A 19069-nucleotide genomic window follows, 5' to 3' on the forward strand; every position below is an offset into this window, starting at 1 on the left:
TCGCCCCTACCCTGCGGCGCAGGGACACGAGATTGAGAGCTGCCCTGCCACTGGAGAAGCGGGTGGCTATTGCAATCTGGAAGCTGGCAACTCCAGACAGCTACCGAACGGTGGCGAACCAGTTTGGAGTGGGAAAGTCCACCGTTGGAAAGGTGCTGATGCAAGTTTGCACAGCCATTAATCGCACCCTGCTAAGAAGAACTGTGACTCTGGGGAACGTGCAGGACATTGTGGATGGCTTTTCAGAAATGGGGTTCCCTAACTGTGGAGGGGCAATAGATGGGACGCATATTCCTATTCTGTCACCACCCCACCTGGCATCAGAGTACGTTAATCACAAGGGGTATTTCTCCGTGGTTCTGCAAGCGCTTGTGGATCACCGTGGGCGTTTCACTGACATTTACTCAGGATGGCCTGGAAAGGTGCACGATGCACGCATCTTTCGGAACAGTTCCCTGTTCAGGAGGCTGAGGGCCGGGACTTTTTTCCCAGACCACAAGATCACAGTAGGTGACGTCGAAATGCCCACTGTGATCCTTGGAGACCCCGCTTACCCCTTAATGCCATGGCTCATGAAACCGTATACAGGGAAGCTTGACAGGAGCAAGGACCGGTTCAACTACAGGCTGAGCCAGTGCAGAATGACTGTGGAGTGTGCTTTTGGCCGTTTGAAAGCCCGCTGGAGGTGTCTTTATGGGAAGCTAGATTTGGGGGAAAGCAGCATCTCCGCTGTTATATCCGCGTGCTGTACCCTCCATAATATTTGTGAAGGAAAGGGTGAAAGATTCAGTGAGGAATGGACCTCTGAGGTTCGACGCCTAGAGGATGAATTTGCACAGCCAGAGAGCAGGGCTACTAGGGAGGCCCAGGAAAGGGCTTTAAGGATTAGGGATGCTTTAAGGGAGCAATTTGATGCTGAGAGCCAACAGTAATGTTTGGTGCCTTTGCTGTGCTTTGTTCTACCTTGGGGTACAATATTTACCACTTCCTGCAATAATAAAACGTATTGTGAAAGCCATAAAATCCTTTATTCAAAGTACAGTACATAAAAGGCCAGGGGGGTTAGGGTGGTGGACTGTACATTCAGAGGTTTGAATATGTCCTGTTTTGATTACTGTTCAATGTCTGTTGCACTTCAGGATTACTATGCTGCAGGGTAATGGGGGTGGAGTGCACAGGGTAAGAATTATAGTTATCAGGGCTGCTAGGTGATCGTACAGGTCTTGGGGGCAGCTGGGGGTAATAAGAAACTGGCTGCTGGAGAAAGGTGTTTTGTGCAAATACTGGGGAACAAGAAAGAGAGCTTTGGGAGGAGTGTGGGTTACCACGGTACAGATCTGCCTGCATGGCTACGAGAGACTCGAAAGACTCAGTTTGGCGAGCCAGGAGGCTTATCATCTGCTTTGAGGTTTTTTTGATAGCCAATTCCTTTCTCCTGCTTTCTGTTTGCCTCCACTCATACATTTTCTCTCTCCATTCATACATTTTCTCTCTCCATTCCTGCGTCTTCCTACTTTCTCTGTTGTAGTGAATCATAACTGCTTTGATCAATTCTTCCTTTGATTTTCGGGGATTTTTTCTCAAGTTCTGCAACCGACGTGAGGCCGGTGATCCAGCTGCATTAGTCAAGGTCACTAAAAAAAACATAGATAGAAACATGTAATACACAGAGGCTACATTGTTTATTATCACACAGTGAAGGAGTTTTTAGACTTTTTGTAGCATCCTTCCCACATACCTCACATAACACAGAGAGGCCAGGGAAGCTAAGGCATGGCGAGCAATGGGGTGAGTGTTTCTGCCCCGAGTGCACCTGGGAGGGGGAATTGACCGATGGGTCACTGGGGTTTATCTGCACTGGGTACAGGAGGTAGCTGGTGTCCTGCACAGGGGACAGTAGTGAACAGGAAAGTGGCAAGCTGCTGGCGGGGGGGGGCGGTCCGCGTAACTGCCAGCCTGCTGGTGAGGGGGGGTGGAAACGCACAGCTGTGCTGGCTGCCTGCTGGGAAGGGTGGGGGAAGACCGGAGGGCACCGCGGGGCTGGCTGCCTGCTGGGAAGGGTGGGGGAAGACCGGAGCGCACCGCAGGGCTGGATGCCTGCCGGGAGGGGTGGGAGACTGGAGCGCACCGCGGGGCTGGCTACGTGCTGGGAAGTGGGGAGGGAAGACCGGAGCGCACCACGGGGCTGGCTGCCTGCTGGGAAGGGGGTGGGGAGACCGGAGTGTACTGCGGGGCTGGATGCCAGCTGGGAGGGGGTGGGGGAGACCGGAGCGCACCGCAGGGCTGGCTGCCTGCTGGGAAGGGGGTGGGGAGACCGGAGCGCACCGCGGGGCTGGATGCCTGCTGGGGGGGGGGGGAAGACCGGAGCGCACTGCGGGACTGGCTGCCTGCTGGGAAGGGGGTGTGGAGACCGGAACGCACCGCGGGGCTGTGGGGGGGAACGCGAACCTGGCGCCCTGCACTCAAGTATCCCTAAATTCTCAACAGGGTTTCCTACTGCCAGATATATCACTGCTGCGTGTTACCTGGGAAGAGAGGGAGGGTCTTCTACAGCAATGTGGATTCCGCCCTGGCCCCTATGCAGCTTGCCTGTGTGCAGCCATGGTCCCCCCACCCCTCGCTGCACAGTGGATCGGACGAGTTAGCCTGACCGGGACAAGGACCACGGTGGCTCTCCCGATAAACTTGAGAAAGCACATTGCGCACGCTCTGGCTGCAACTTTTCAAGAGATTACCGAGGCAGATTACAGAGACGTGATAGAGCAAATCAATGGGCTATTCCACGTTTAGGCATGCATGCAGGCAGCCATAACCCAAACCCTCCTCTCCCAAAACATAAAAATCTGCTTACCCCGAGCACGCTCCTCAGTTTCTTCCTCACCATCAACTTCCTGCTGCTGCGACTGGCTAGCCTCCTCCTGGCTTGAGAAGAGCTCCTGGCTGCATGCCTCCTGGGACTCCAGGGTGTCTCCCTCCACGCCAGTAGCCTCACTGTCAGCTTCCTCTACACCCTCCCCCACTTCTCCCTGCTCTGAACTCTCCATCGTGGTCCTCGGATTGGCAGTGGGGTCACACCCAAGTATGGCATCCAGCTCCTTGTAAAAATGGCAGGTTGTGGGGGCAGCTCCTGAGCGGCGATTTCCCTCACGGGCTTTGCAGTAAGCACTCCTCAGCTCTTTTATTTTGACCCTGCACTGCAACGCGTCCCGTTCATGGCCCCTTCTCAGCAAGGACTGCGATATCTGCCCACAGGTATCATAATTTCTCCTTCTGGAGCACAGCTGTGCTTGCACAGCTTCCTCACCCCAAACACTGATGAGGTCCTGCAGCTCGGAATTGTTCCATGCTGGGGCTCGTTTGGGGCGTGGAGGCATGGTCGCTGATTGATTGAATAATTGATTGCACTCCACACCTGGCTGAGCAAACAGGAAGGGGATTTTTAAAATTCCCGGGGCATTTGAAGGAGGGGTCAGCTGAGCCCAGGGCAGTGGAGTGTGCATGATTACCAGAGAGGCTTCTAAGGTATGCTGGGATACCTCCTTATACCCCGGAGGTCAATAAAAGCGCTGGTGGGCGTCCACACTTGCTGACCAGCGCTGGATCACCAGCGCTGGAATCCCTACACCCGAGGCTCGACCGGGTGTACAGCCAGCGCTGCAACCAGGGAGTTGCAGCGCTGGCCGTGCTTTGCAAGTGTGGCCACATCCTAAGTTGCAGAGCTGTAACCCCCTCACCAGCGCTGCAACTCTCTAGTGTAGCCAAGCCCTCAGAAGAGCAGCATTAAGTAATGTGCAATTTGATGCCTGTTTTGCTGGCAGGTAAGCATCATGAGATCTGAGCACCTCTTCCAAACTAGTATCATCATTCTTTTTCTCCCCCTCCAAGGAATAGAGAGGAACATCCAGCCCCTAGATAGCATCCTTCCATCCCCATTAACAGACAATTACAATAGGCATCAAATGAGAGAATAATGATTTGTCATTTATTTTAATGTACTTCCTGGTAGTTGTTGATTTTTTTTTTAACTTACCATCTGTGCTTATACCATGATAACAAGGCTGGTATTCACAAAACACTGCTGTTTCTTTAAAGGCCCAAAACTGATCTAAAATCTAAGTTTATCTAAATTTATTCCCATAGCTGAGAATATCACTTCCAGCTACTAGTATACATTCCTTGGGAGCTAACCCAACAGTAGGTGCTAGTGAGTTGGACTACAATCCCCCAACCTGGGAAAGAAAATCTCTCCAACACTGCCGGGTGCATGAATACTTTCTGCAGAAGACTGTGTAAAATGCACCAGTAATACTGAGCTCCTTTTACAATTAAGACATAATGAGGCCCAAGGAGATTTTAGTATCAATAGATTAAAAGTAATGGCTGGATTCAGGCAGCTGGAATTGAGACGCACTCAGAGAGAGTGCTCATGTTTGTTTTAACCAGCAGACATTGGAATAACCTTCTTTTTAAAATCCCCTGACTCTAATAACGGTGCATTTTTTCTTAGCTACTTTTTTATTTGCATTTACTCATGAAAAGCTTTAGCATCTGCAATACAAAGCAAAAATGATTAGAAAACGGATGAAAGCTTGGGATTAGGGTGCGAGTGAATTCTCTCTAGATAAACATTTGAAACCTGCATCTAAACCCTGCTTTGGAGAGGAATTCAAAGTTTTATTAAAGATCTGTTTGGTGCTCTTTGTCAGCACATACTCTAGGCAGAAGTCTGAGATTACCATCATGCTGAAGTAAGCAGACTAGTCATTTAAAAGGGACCAGATGCCTATCTTCAGAGACAAACGCTAAGGAAGTTTCCCAAATATATTTTCAGCAGAAACAAACCCAGATTACACTAGTAAAGTGATGGATTAATTTCATCTTCTTCAATTGGAATCACCGTTAAGGATAATGTCCTTTAGTTTAGTTTGTATTTTTAAAAGTCATTTTCTTGGCTAGCAATAGCTCTCTGTACTCAGAAGTAAGGAGTTTTTTTTCTGATTTTGGGGTGGGCAGGGATTTTCATGCTAACTTTAAAAGTCATCATTCTTCAAGGACATGACAAACTAGGGCCTAATTTCCTACTTCTATCTATCTAATGAGGAGGAGTTTCATTAATTAAACCCCAAATGGAAAAGTATGGGTTATCACGAGAGAGATAAATAATAATATCCAGTGACCTGGTAGTGAATAAGAAACTCTGAATGAGATTTTTTTTTATCAACTCTGTGTTTGAAGTGTCATTCTATCCTAAAGTTAAACAGAAGGCAGGAACTTACAAAAATATGGAGATAAGCTTGAATTGTGTTTCAAATGGTTTTGTTCATATGTGATGCAGTGTTCCCAAATTTCTTATTAAGCCACTGTGGCATTGTTCCATTTGTTAGATTATTTTAAATTACTCAGAATAATTAAGTTTCTGGTGGAGTTATTTGGACTTGAAAGGCACCTTTATTTACCTCATTTATCATGTATGGCAGCATTCTGCTGAAGTGTGGAGGTAAACAATTTTAAATAGCTAGTCTTTGCAGCTTGGAATGCAGTCATCTTGTCTATCTTGAGCACAAGTTTTGGGAGGAAAAGCAGATTTAAGTGGTACCAATTACAGTTTTATCTGTATTTCAATCTGAATTAATAATTTACCATTAAGATCAGCAATAGAGAAATAGGGGGAAGATAATAAATATTCATTCCTCTTCAGTGGCTTGCAGGTTTTTAGCAAAAACATTAATAGAGATTACAAAAACAGAAAACAAAAATATAAATGATCCAGCCATCAGGAATGAAAAAAGCTGCCTTCCAAGTACATCTGACAAAACTGCACCCTCATTAGGCTTGTGTATTTACAGAAATTCTTACTGTGGAGAAAAATAATTTTTCTGGTGTTAAACAATAAATGTATAGCAATGCCTTCCAGAAACAAGTGTTTGCATACTACAATATTAAAAAAAAAAAGTCCTGGTCAGGTTCCCTCACTTTGCTACTCCAGTTTTAGGCTGGGGTAATTCCATTGATTTCAGTATATAGCTTTTCCTTAAAATACAGTCTGAGTGAAATTTCACTTTCATGCAGGCAGCAAACACAAGGCCTATGTGTAATTCACTGTTCAGGCACTTAGACACTAGGGTGATGGGTGGTAGTATCCTAAGGATTTTATACCACCACCTATCACGCTAGTATGAGTGTCTAATACAGTGAATGTTGCTGGTTCCCTTCTGTATAGAGCCAAGGCCTTTAGCTCAAACTGTAGAAACTCATGCTTCTAACTCCCAAGGTCCTTGGTTTCAACTCTCATCACTAGGGCTGGGTAGGCAAAACCAGATTTTCCATTGTGCAGGAAATTGTGCAATTTAGAAAAAAAACTCCATTCCAAAAGAAAACAAAAACATTTGAAATTTCTGACAGAATTAAATTCTGAAAAAAAGTTTCATTTTGAATCAATTGAAACATTTCATTAAAATTGAGATGTTTCATTCCAATTTCCACTTTTTTAAACTTTCACATTTTATACAAAACAATGAACTTAATTTCGAAAATTCATTTTGAAACAAAGATATGGAATTGTTCCATTCTGAAAATATCAAACTGGGGAGTTACGTGATTGCATACTGCACCTGGGGGCTTGTTCGAAATGAAACTGTCCAAATCAACATGGGTTTTAAATATTTCGATTCCAACAAAAATGACATTTTCATCAAAAAATTGTGTTATCAAAACATTTCCAACCAGATCTACTGGTCACAGCCTTTATGGTATGGTATGGTATGGTACAGCCACACTGCCATTTTATAAGCCCACTGCCAGAGCCTTATGAGCCTGAGTCTGCTGACCCAGGCCAGTCACAGGTCTTTTACTGCAGCCTACACAGACCCTAAGTCCTCACCTCTGATATCCAAGAACTGCCCTGTTCCATTTCTCTGCACAGGGCTGAATTTCACCTTCTTTGCTGCAATGTAGAAGGTGCTGCTAGAAGACACAGCTTTTTAAAACAAAAAAACAAATTTCCCCCCAAATAATCCATTTAACTGCATAATTACTGTTTGTGAGAAAACTGGCATTCATGTCAGAGGAGGACTAACTGGGACTAATGTTGCTATGAGTCGGGCACAAGGCTGGCTCACCTCCTTCCCCACAGTTCTACAATGCTCCTCAATCCCTCCTAGTCCAGGTCTGCCCTCCACACACTCAATCTACAGCATTCCCTGCTTCCCAGTCCTGTCCTTCACAAGTTGCCAAGGGCTCAGTTCTGAGTCTTGTTAGAATCATAGACTTTATGGTCAGAAGGGACCATTATGATCATCTAGTCTGACCTCCTGCACAACACAGGCCACAGAATCTCACCCACCCACTCCTGTATCAAACCTGTGTCTGAGCCATTGAAGTCCTCAAATTATGGTTTAAAGACTTCAAGATGCAGAGAATCTGGACCTCTCCTTAGGAGAAACTCAATCAAGCAATAGGGCTGCTGCCACTTCCTTTGAGAAGTCTAGATGATTTCACCATTAATAGTTCTTTCCTGATATTCAGCCTCTTCCTCACTTCCTTAAGTTTTATCCCATTAGTCATCTTTATAACCCCTTGCACCACTCTAGACAAGTTCCTCACCCAGTTTCCTTTCTGTACTCCTATTGCTTTTGGCACCTCCTTTCTACTCTCCAGGTTGCCCTCCTCCACCTGCACTTTTGTTTTTTTCCCCATACATGTTCTGGACCTGGTCCTGATTCAGTGCAGTACGGCTAGTTCTGGTTTTGGTCCTGAGAAGACACATGCTTCAGATGCTTATCTGAAAGATGGTGTGTTTATCTAAGGCAATGTTTCTCAGCCAGGGGTTTGTGTACCCTCCAGGTATGCAGAGGTCTTCCAGGTGGTACAGCAACTCATCTAGACATTTGTCTAGTTTTACAACAGGCTATATACAATGCACTAATGAAGTCAGTACAAAATACAATTTCATACAGAAAACAACTTGCTTATACCGCTCTATATACTATACACTAGTGGTGGGCAACCTGCGGCCCGTCAAGGTAATCCACTGGTGGGCCACAAGACAGTTTGTTTACATTGACCGTCCGCAGGCACGACCGCCTGCAGCTCCCAGTGGCCGTGGGAAGCGGCGTGGGCCACAGGGACATGCTGGCCTCTATATAAATCCATGGTATGCCTCTATATTGCTTCTATATATATCCATGGTGTGCCCACATCTTGAATACTGAGTGCATATCTGGTTGCCTTATCTCAAAAGATGATGTACTGGAATTGGGAAAGGTACAGAGAAGGGCAACAAAAATCATTAGGGGTATCCAACAGCTTCTGTACGAAGGGAGATTTAAAAGACTGGGACTTTTAAGCTTGGAAAAGAGATGACTAAGGGGGGATATGATAGAGGTCTATAAAATCATGAGTGGTGTGGAGAAAGTACATAAAGAAGTGTTATTTACTCCTTCTCATAACACAAGAACTAGGGGCCACCAAATGAAATTAATAGGCAGCAGGTTTAAAACAAACAAAAGAAAGTATTTTTCACACAACCCACAGTCAACCTGTGGAACTTCTTGCCAGAGGATGTTGTGAAGGCCAAGACTATTACAGAGTTAAAAAAAGAACTAGATACATTCATGGAGGATAGGTCCATCAATGGCTATTAGCCAGGATGGGCAGGGATGTTGTCCCTAGCCTCTGTTTGCCAGAAGCTGGGAATGCATGACGGGATTGATCACTTGATGATTACCTGTTCTGTTCATTCCCTCTGGGGCACCTGGCATTGGCCACTGTCAGAGGACAGGATACTGGGCTAGATGGACCTTTGGTCTGACCCAGGATGGCTGTTCTTATGCTCTTATGAATTCATCACTGTTGCCCTCGGTTGCATTTTTTTACTCACACACTCACTCACAGAGACATCCATCCTGCGCTAGCTGTTCTATCCCAGCAGTATTGCTTACTTTTTCGCACAGATTAGGTGTAGCTCATATCAGCCATCCCAACTGCTAGGGATGGACAGCTATCCATCATGCCTGCATGTTAAAGCTGGTCTGTACTAGTAGATGGTGGTGTTTATAGTAAGAGTTTGCAATTATTTCTGCAAGAAATAAAAGCTGTCTCTGGAAAGAAACACAGCAGATCTATAAAGGCAACCTGTGTGGATGAGTAGGGAGAAAGGAAAAGACACCAGCTACTCAGGACCACAGCTGAAAATCAAAGATGGTTGGGATAAATGAAAAATAACCTCCACTTCACCAGGGTAAAGTTTTCATAATGCCCCCTCAAAGGTCCCTGTTTACATCACATATGTTCATTTCTTCAACAGGGACCACCATCAGCACGGCATTATAATGGCTATCAGGCACTAAACTGAAGCTCAGACTTACTGCATTGCAGTGGATTTTAGGTACCGCACCTTTTCAAGGGCAGAGACGTAGGGTCAAGAACATAAAACTCACTGAACAGAAGTCTAATTCCGGAGCCGACAAAGGCACAGATCTCTCTCCCCTGCCCCAAAATAGATTCAGAAATGGAAATGAATCCCCTATTACAGCTCAGCTTCAGTCAAAGTGGAAACTCTAACCTTTTTATTACCACCTTATCAAGTGACTTCATGGTAAAAACAAAAACACATATATTCCTCTAAAACCCATTTATCCAGCTAAGATTCAATAGTTCTATGGAGTATGCTCATTTAATTGAAACTCGTTTCCAGCATATGATTCTACGACTGTCTACTAATCTGGTATATTCACACCACCACACTCAAGTGTGTCCTTTTATTAACATTGTCTACCTCCCACATTCATAGTCTTTGGTTCAGATAATGTTCAGGCACTTTCTTTTACACTTTTACAAGCTCAGGAAATTACTTTTCAGTTTGGGTTAGCTTCAAATTTTAAACTTTATTTTTTTAGGAAATGGTTGTCATCCTGCAGCAGAATGACACATATACCTCCAGTTATGTGTCTTTGCTTTTGAATATGCTATTTAGGCCTTTTCTGTACTAGGAAAAAATGTTGTGCTAACCAATACATTGTAAAATCCTAGTATAGACAAGGCAAGTTGTGGTTGTATCCTGGGTTCACCTCAGTCAGATACACTGAGGTCAAACTACAACTTGCCCTGTCTACAGGAGGATTTTATAATGTGTTAGCTATGACACTATAAAAATGCACCTTTCTCCCTAGTGCAGACACACCCTTGGATACATTGTACCAACAATGACTAGTATTTTGTTGCACCTTCCATCTGAGAATCTCAAAACACTTTACCAATATAAATTGGCTGATTAAAGAAGACACTCGGAGGCCTTCTGAGAGATGTTAGTAAATCCATCTAGAAGCGTAAATAGAAATATTCCATCAATCAAATTCTGAGTTACACTAGTGTAAATCTGGACTATCTCATCTGATCTTTGGGACCTGTTCAGGTCTCTTTGTGATGGTGACACAGCTTTATCCCAGACCCCGTCATCCTTCTCTGCAGTGGGTTGGCTGGAGGTAAAAACAAAGGAGGCAGAGCCAGAAGATAACACGCTCCACCGCTTCTCAGTGATGGAAGAGAAGGGAAACTGGTCTAGTGGACAGGACATTGAACTGGGACTCAAAAGATGTGGATTCAATTCACAGCTCAGGCACAGACTCCCTGTATGACTGGGAGCAACTCACTAGATCTTCCCTGTGCCTCAGTTTTCTATCTGTAATATGGGGATAGTACTTCCCTACCTCAAAGGGTTTTGTGAGGCTAAATCCATTAGTGAGTGGGAGATGCTCAGACAAGGGACACTCTAAGTACCCCTGGAGATAGAACAATGCCTAGAAAACCAGCCAAACCAGCGCAAGTTACAGCAGCTTTGACTTGCACTGACCACCTTTGCCTCCCCACCCCTCACAGTGCCAAGAAGTCAGCCCACTGAGGAACTGAAAGAGAAGACAGTTACCTTTTCCGTAACTGGTGTTCTTCGAGATGTGTTTCTCATGTCTATTGTTCGCCACGTGCACCGGTGCCGGAAGTTCTTCCTCTAGCAGTACCCGTAGGGGAACGCCCCAGCGACCCCTGGAGTGGTGCCTCCATGGGACGGTATAAGGAACACTGCACACTCCCCCCACCCTCCTTCTTGACAGACAACTCCAGAGGGGAAGGAAAGCGGGATGTGGAACAGACATGAGCAACACATCTTGAAGAACGCCAGTTACGGAAAAGGTAACTGTCTTTTCTTCTTCAAGTGATTGCTTCTGTGTATTCCACAATAGGTGATTCCAAGCTGTATCTCTTGGAGGTGGGAAGGAGTTCACAAACTCTCGGGACGGGGTACAGCCCTTCCGAACCTGGTGTCATCCCTAGTCTGGGAGACGATCGCATAGTGCGAGGTGAACGTGTGAAACTGAAGACCATGTGGCAGTCCTACAAATGTCCTGAATGGGGACATGAGCCAAAAAGGCAGCCGACGAGGCCTGCACCCGAGTCGAGTGCGTCTTCACAATTGGTGGCAGAGGGATTCCCGCCAGGTCATAACAGGTACGGATGCACGAGGTGATCCAGTAGGAGAGCCACTGAGTGGAGATTGGCCGATCTTCCATGCGCTTAGCTGAGGTGATGAACAGTTGCAAGGACTTTCTAAATGACTTAGTCCACTCCAGGTAAAACGCCAGAGCCCGTCTCACATCTAGTGTGTGGAGGCAGCGCTCCACACTGGACACATGGGGCTTGGGGCAGAGGACTGGCAGAAAAATGTCCTGACCCATGTGAGAGGCGAAGACCACCTTCAGGAGGAACGAAGAGTGGGCAGAACTGGACCTTATCTTTATGAAACACTGTGTACGGGGGCTCGGAGGTCAGGGCCCTGAGCTACAAGACCTGCCTAGCTGTTGTGATCGCAACCAGGAAGGCCACCTTCCACGAGAGGTGTGACCAGAAGCACATGGCTAGCAGCTCAAACGGGGGCTCCATGAGACGGGACAACACCAGGTTTAGGTCCCACTGCGGGACTGGGGACTTAACGTACGGGAACAGACGATCCAACCCCTTACGGAATCAACCATTCATAGCATGAGAGAATACCGTGTGGCCCTGCACTGGCAGATGGAAGGCCAATATGGCCGCCAGGTGCACCTTGACTGATGAGGGTGCCAGGCCATGGGCTCTATGGTGAAGGAGGTAGTCCACAATAAGCTGGATCGGGGTGGCCTCGGGGGAAATATCCCACTTGTCTGCCTATCTGGAAAATCGAGACCACTTTGCCAAATAGGCTCAGCGCATGGAGGGCTGCCAACTTTCTAGAAGGATGCGCTGAACCCCTCGGAGCATGTCGTTTCCTCCCGACCTAACCATTGAGCAGCCATGCCATGCCATGCCATGAAGTGCTGCTAGGTTGGGGTGGAGGCAGTGGCCCTGGTTCTGGGAGAGCAGGTCCGGCAGGATGGCAATGGCAACAGCCATGGCGGGGCAAACGCCAGGCCCAAGTGGGTCCCGTACCAATGCTGCCTGGGCCATGCCAGGGCAATCAGAATGACCCAGGCCTTGTCTGTCTTTATTTTTTCCAGGACCGTGCCAATCAGCGGGAACGGAGGAAAGGCATAGATTAACTGTCCTGACGAGGACAGGAGGAAGGCATAGGAGATAGCGCCCCGTCCCAGGCCCTCCCGGAGTAGAACTGGGGGCAGCGATGGTTCTGCCAAGTCGCAAGCAGGTTCACCTGGGGAGTTCCCCACACTTTGAAAAGTCTGTGCACCACCTCTGGTGGAGAGACCACTCATGCTGAGAGGAGAAGTCCCTGCTCAAGTGATCCACCCATGCATTCCAGGCACCTGGCAAATGGAAGACCTGTAGGCTGATGTCATGGGCTATACAAAATGCCACAAAGCCCTCATGCTATAGGATGAGGGCAGAGGATCGAGCCCTGCCTTGCCTGTTGATGTAGAACATTGAGGCCATGTCATCTATGAGGACCCTGACCACCCGGCCCTCTAGGTGCGAGCAGAAGGCCATGCACACCAGCTATACAGCCCTGAACTCCTTGACGTTTATGTGAAGAGTCAGATCCTGAGTCAACCACAGACCTTGGCTCTGAATGTTCTCCACATGGGCCCCCCATCCCAGGTCTGATGCATTGGACACCAGCTCCAGCGACAGGGCCCTGCCCCTGAACGGGGCCCTTTGGAGCATGTTTCTCAGGGAGGACCACTACAGTAGAGAGGTGATCACTGGCTTGGGTACTGTGAGGACTTTGTCCATCCTTTCCCTGGCCTGGGAGAACTCTGAGGCCAACCAGAGCTGGAGGGCCCTCATCCTGAGTGTGGTGTGACGGACCACATACGTGCATGCTGACATGTGACCCAAGAGCTGGAGGCACGCTCTGGCTGTTGTCACTGGAAACTTTGTGACCACGTCAATGAGCCCCTTCAGGATCCTGAACTTGTCCAGTGTGAGAGAGGCTCTGGCCAAAGAGGCATCCAGGACCGCCCCAACAAACTCTATGCATTGTACCGTGACTAACGTGGACTTGGTTTTGTTTACCAACAGGCCCAAAGTGGCACACATGGACAGAAGGAGCACCACATGATCCTGCACCTGTGATCAGGAGCTGCTCTTGACCGACCAATCATCCAGATAGGGGAAGATCTGGACCCCCCGGTGCCTGAGGTAGGCCACCACCACCAACATACATTTCGTGAACACCCTGGAGGCAGTGGACAGGCCAAACAGGAGGGCCGTAAATTGGTAGTGTTTCTGCCCCACCATGAAACAGAGGAAGCATCTGTGCCCCTTGAATATATGAATGTGGAAGTACATGTCCTACAGTTCGAGGGCGGCATACCAGTCCCCGGGATCCAGGGACAGGATGATGGAGGCCAGGGAGAACATGCAGAGTTGAGCTTCACTATGTACTGGTTCAGGGCTCACAGGTCCAAGATGAGCCTGAGCCCCACTTCGGCCTTTAGGATAAGGAAATAGCGGGAGTAGTATCACTTGCCCTTGAACTCCCTGGGTACTGCTTCCACCACTCCTAAGCCCAGAAGCCGCCCATCTCCTGCTCGAGGAGAGCCTCATGCGAGGGGTCCCTCAGGAGGGACAGGGGCGAGGCATGTTTGGGTGGGGAGGAACTAAACTGGAGGGTGTAGCCCCAGGAGATGGTGTTGAGGACCCACTGGTCTGAGGTCAGCTGCAGCCACTCCGGGAGGAAACCCCACAACTGATTGGAGAACAGAAGCTTTATTGAGGGTGGATCCCTGATGAGAACTGGCAGGGTGCCCCCAGGCATCCCATCAAAACTGCCTTTTCCCATTTCCTTCCTTTGGAGGACCCAGACTGGGGGGCAGGCTGAGACTGCCTCTGTGGGCGCCTCTTACAGTCCCATGACTTCTTATAAGCAGTCTCGCATTTTGGGTAGGTGGCCTGAGCAGGAGTCTGCTGCAGCTTGAATGTAGGTTTAGCCGGAGCCGGAACATAGAGACCCAGAGTCTGGAGAGTCATGCGGGAGTCTTTTGGGCCAGGCACCTTTGTATCCATTTGTTCCGTAAACAGAGCTTTGCCAGCAAATGGGAGGCCCTGCAGGGAAATCTGCACCTCGCTGGACAGCCCAGAGAGCAGGAGCCATGATGCTCTTCTCATGGACACCGCGGAGGCCATGGACCATGCGGACATGTCCGCTGCATCCGAAGCCACCTGCCAGGTTGCCTTGGCAGCCGCTGCACCCTTCTCCACCAGCACTTTGAACTCCTTCCTGTCATGTTCCTGGAGGGAGTCCTCAAACTTGGGCAGGGAGCCTCACAGATTGAACTCATACCAGCCCAGGAGAGCCTGGTGGTTTGCCACCCATAACTGGAAGCTTGGGGATGAATAGAGTCCAGGCTCCTTGAATCTTTATTTTTCGGGGTAGGGGCTGGCTGGCCCTGCCATTCCCTATGGTTGACCGACTCAACCGCAAGGGAGTTAGAAGCAGGGTGGATGTATAAGTATTCATGCCTCTTGGCAGGTACAAAATACTTGCGTTCCACTCTCTGAGAGATGGGGGCCAATGAGGCCAGGGTTTGCCACAAGGCATTAGAAATTTTCGCCACCCCTTCATGGAGAGGCAAGGCCACCCTGCCTGGTGCCAAAGAGGACAGCACGTTAAACAGGGAGTCCAAGGGCTCCTCCATCTCCTCTGCTTGGAGGTGGAGGCTTGATGCCTTTTTTAAGACTTCTTGGTGGACCCTAAAGTTCTACTACGAGGAGGGTGAGGAGGTGGCTCAGTACTTTGGTTGTCCACTGGCACCGGAGGGTCCACCACCTGTTCGGTCTCGGCACGGTGCCAAGGATGTACGTCCCACCGACTCCTTCCTCGAAGGTCTGGAGAGGGAGTACAATGCGTCGGGGGCCACAGTGCCCACTGGTACCATTGGGTCGGCCACGGGGCCCAGTGCCACTGGCATCAGCAGAGCTGGCTGTTCAGCCTGGCTGGCCTAACCCATTGATGGATGACTACATAGGAAGGCCAGGCTGACATATGACCTGCCACTGTCCCTGGACCAGGAGGAGCAGTGGTGTCAGGAGTGATGCTGACCACAGGACCGCAATCCCGACATGGAGGACTGATACCATCAGTAACAGCTACTCTGTGATTGGCTCTGGCAGGCGGACCCAAGACAGCAAGATGCCAGCGATCGATGTCCAGGGCTGCGGAGCCGGTGCCGTGGTGGGATCCTGGAGCGGGATGCCGAATGGGAACGACATCAACATTTGTGCCGTGATCAGCTGCGATAGCCCCTCCGAGATGAGGACCTTTGGCGACATCTGCCTCGGTCCTGTCGGTGTTCAGTCCTTGAGTCGAAGCGGTGCTGAGAGTCTCTTTCAGACAGAACCCAATCAGACAGCCTGGTGGGCATCTAGGGCAATCCATGTGGACTTTGCCCTGAATGGACGCTGGGTGGCAAATGGCGCTGGTAACATTCCCTCGACCAAGAATGGTACCGAGCCGGGGGTGACTGCAGAGATCCCAGTGGCAGCTTGCCTCTAGAGAGCAGGGCTGACATTGGCAGTGCTCCTGGTACCAGCATGGACAAAACATCCTGGGCCACCTGCCGGGCCTCCGGTGTGGAGGGCATCCAGACACTCAGGGAGGCCTGCTCCAAATGGGCCAGGCTACTCTGCTCAACTTGAGTCGGAGGCTTTAGAGGCCAGTGGGGATCGAGGACTGTCCGACGTGGGCCTAGCTCTACCTCGGGTTTCCTCTGATGCTACGGTGAAGAAGGCCTCTTCCTAGCCTTCTTGGCATGCCCCATGGATGGGGAGCAGTGCTGACTGTGCCACACACTGACACCACGGTGGCTGGTGCCAACTTGGAGCGGCGCACCAGAGCCAGGGTCAGCGCCGACTCCATCAGAATAGCCCCGAGCCTAATGTCCCTTTCTCTCTTGGTCCAAGGCTTAAACAACTTGCAAATCTTGTAGCAAATCGCTGAGATGGGTTTCCCCCAAACAGCACAGACAGTCCGCATGCAGATCACTCACTGGCATAGATCGCCTACAAGTGCTGCACGACTTAATACGTGAGGCATGGGGCATGCCCGGCCTGGGTGCTCTAGCTAAACTAAATTAACTAAATAACTAACTAACTACAGGTACCATACACTGAACAAACAAGCAGTTTTGGGGATGAGCTACAGCAAAGCTGGACCAGAGCAGTTCCAAAGCACCTTCACTGGCAGCAAGAAGGAATTTAGGGAGGGGGGAAGTGCGCAGCACCCCATATATCATGCCATGGAGTTGCCACTCCAGGGGTTGCTAGGGCGCTCCCCTACGGGTACTGCTAGGGGAAAAACTTCTGGCACCGGTGCACATGACGAGCATATACACCTATTGTGGAATACACATGAGCAATCACTCGAAGAAGAATTTAACATGACTTGCTCAAGATCATGTAGTGAGTCGGGGGCAGAACTGAGAACAGAACGCAACAGCTGTAACTTCCAATACCTGTTCTAACCGTGTCTACCTCCCCTATCCTTGTTGTTTCAAACATCAGAAACTGCAAGACATCCAGATTTGTGACAGGAACGTATTTATTGCATGCAATCAACATGCGCTAATTAGAGATTCTAAAAATCACACAAGTTAAGAAAGATCCTAAGGTAGATAAAATGAGGTTTTTATTAAAACCAAATCACAAATAAAGTTGCTGGCGCTTGTGCAAATCACTGAGCTGCTTTCCAGAAAACACTAGTCTCCAAAACATCTAGGGCACACATTTCACTTCTGAAAGCTAAGAAGCTTTAACTTTAGTGTCTTGTTCCCACAATATATTACTACTGTAAAGGATCTGATGTTTCACATGCGTGTCTTTGTCCACTTCCAATAGCAGTGCCAAGTGCATTTATTTGAAGGACATTATTTTAATGAAGTCATTTATGCCCTTAAAATTAATATGTCAGAGCAGTTAAAGTCTAGTGACTGTAACCAAACCAAATAATGTATAATGGAGAAATGTAATGAGATAGAAAAAAATATAGCCAGAAGTCAAGGTTAAATAGCTAACTTAAAAAGGAGAGAGAGAGAGAGAGAGCAAAGACAACTTCAGTGATACGTCCCCTTGACATAACATAAAAGAAAACTACTATACTGTCATCATTATCCTATATACCACAGTCAATTAGGATTTATAGCTGTCACTATACTGCACACTGGAGGCATCCAGGAGTTACAATGATATAAGTGTAGATAAAACTTTAGCTGTTTGCTTCTAGAAGCACAGTCCCCGAATGCTTGATCTGTAGAGAATCCCCTTTAGCAATGACAATATATCACTGACTCTTGCCTAGGTCTGACATTCTCTCCAGTAACTGGACATGGAACTCATCTAAAGCCAGCATGGTGCAAAGCTCATGCTTAACACCGAGTTGTGAAGGAAGAGTACATTCTACACACAAAGTCTATCAAGGTATTAATACTGCAGAAATGTTCACTCTTTAGCCAACTCGCTAAGGCAATTAGAGAAGGAACAACTCTTAATACACAGTGAGCGGAAGAAAAATATTTCATTCATCATAAAAGTAAATTCATTTTTGTTGTAAGTCAGTGAAGACTAGTCTTGCTGCAGTTTCTTAAGCTAGAAGAGTACTGGTTGAGCCAGTGTTTCCCAGCTTCTACTAATGGACTGCGTCTTTCCCTCCCCCCTCAGAAAAAATTAAATCAGTCATGCCCCCTCCAGCCCTAAATGGCAACACGAGTAACCAAAGTACATTGTGCAGATATTCATTGTGCTGTCCTCCCTTTTGCTTTGATAGCAGTGAAATAGTTAACCATGTTGACATTTAAAATCATCATCAACAGCACCTGAGTTAATCCCCAGTGAAATGAATGAAGTATTTCATGCTTCAAAGCTAGTGTTTCAGGCACTCTGCAAACTCAGGTCATGTTCTGAAGGGCTTCTTTGCTGCTATAACAGCTAAAGACTAACAACAACAAAAAGAAATCTGGGACCCTGGAGAACAACTGAAGGAACTGTTCATGCCCCCTATCTCTGCTCCAGCAAACCATGCAGTCAGACTTCTCCTTCAATATGTACAATAATAAATATATTACTGAGCCACTAGCTGTCTCCATGTGCTATGCAGAGCTCTAGGCTCGGCATGGACCCTGGTAAATAAAAGAGACAATGCTGAGACTAAAGCTTTGTAGAAACCTGTTCAGATCTAGAGTTGTATTTGTTTGGCTTTTAATAAATGCCCACCTGTTTAAGATTGATTCCACCTATCATGCCAGGACACAGCCCGACTATAGTCTATGATTTCTGTATATGTACATGATCTACTATCTATGAAAAACATGTAATAGGATTAGGCCCTATTCCTCTGTGCAGCTTATTTCCCTCTGTTTCTTGCAATTGTTCATATTAGACGATTTCTTCACCATTAACACAGGACCATGTTCATTTCATAAGCACTTCAAATAAAGATACATGTAGGGCTGTTTGCATTTGCTGAACTGAAGGCCTGACAGATTTTCACATGGTCTGTTCCTTGGAACGTAGAGTTCACTAGTGTGATCAACCTCATCTCCAATGCAATGTTACTGACACTCTCAGAGGTCTCTCTTCAAACTGGGCTATT

General features: G+C 47.8%; 1 protein-coding gene across 1 annotated transcript; it reads right to left on the reverse strand.

The window, feature by feature from the left end:
- Positions 1 to 1083: 1083 nt before the first annotated feature.
- LOC127056547 (zinc finger and SCAN domain-containing protein 29-like) lies at positions 1084 to 3374 on the reverse strand. The gene is made up of 2 exons (XM_050964533.1): positions 2852 to 3374; positions 1084 to 1634 (listed from the first exon to the last, which is right to left on the reverse strand). The coding sequence occupies exons 1-2, from the start codon at positions 3372 to 3374 to the stop codon at positions 1084 to 1086; spliced, it is 1074 nt and encodes a 357-aa protein (XP_050820490.1).
- Between the last annotated feature and the right edge of the window lie 15695 nt (positions 3375 to 19069).

Source organism: Gopherus flavomarginatus, chromosome 8, assembly GCF_025201925.1.
Source record: "Gopherus flavomarginatus isolate rGopFla2 chromosome 8, rGopFla2.mat.asm, whole genome shotgun sequence".
NCBI lineage: Eukaryota > Metazoa > Chordata > Testudines > Testudinidae > Gopherus > Gopherus flavomarginatus.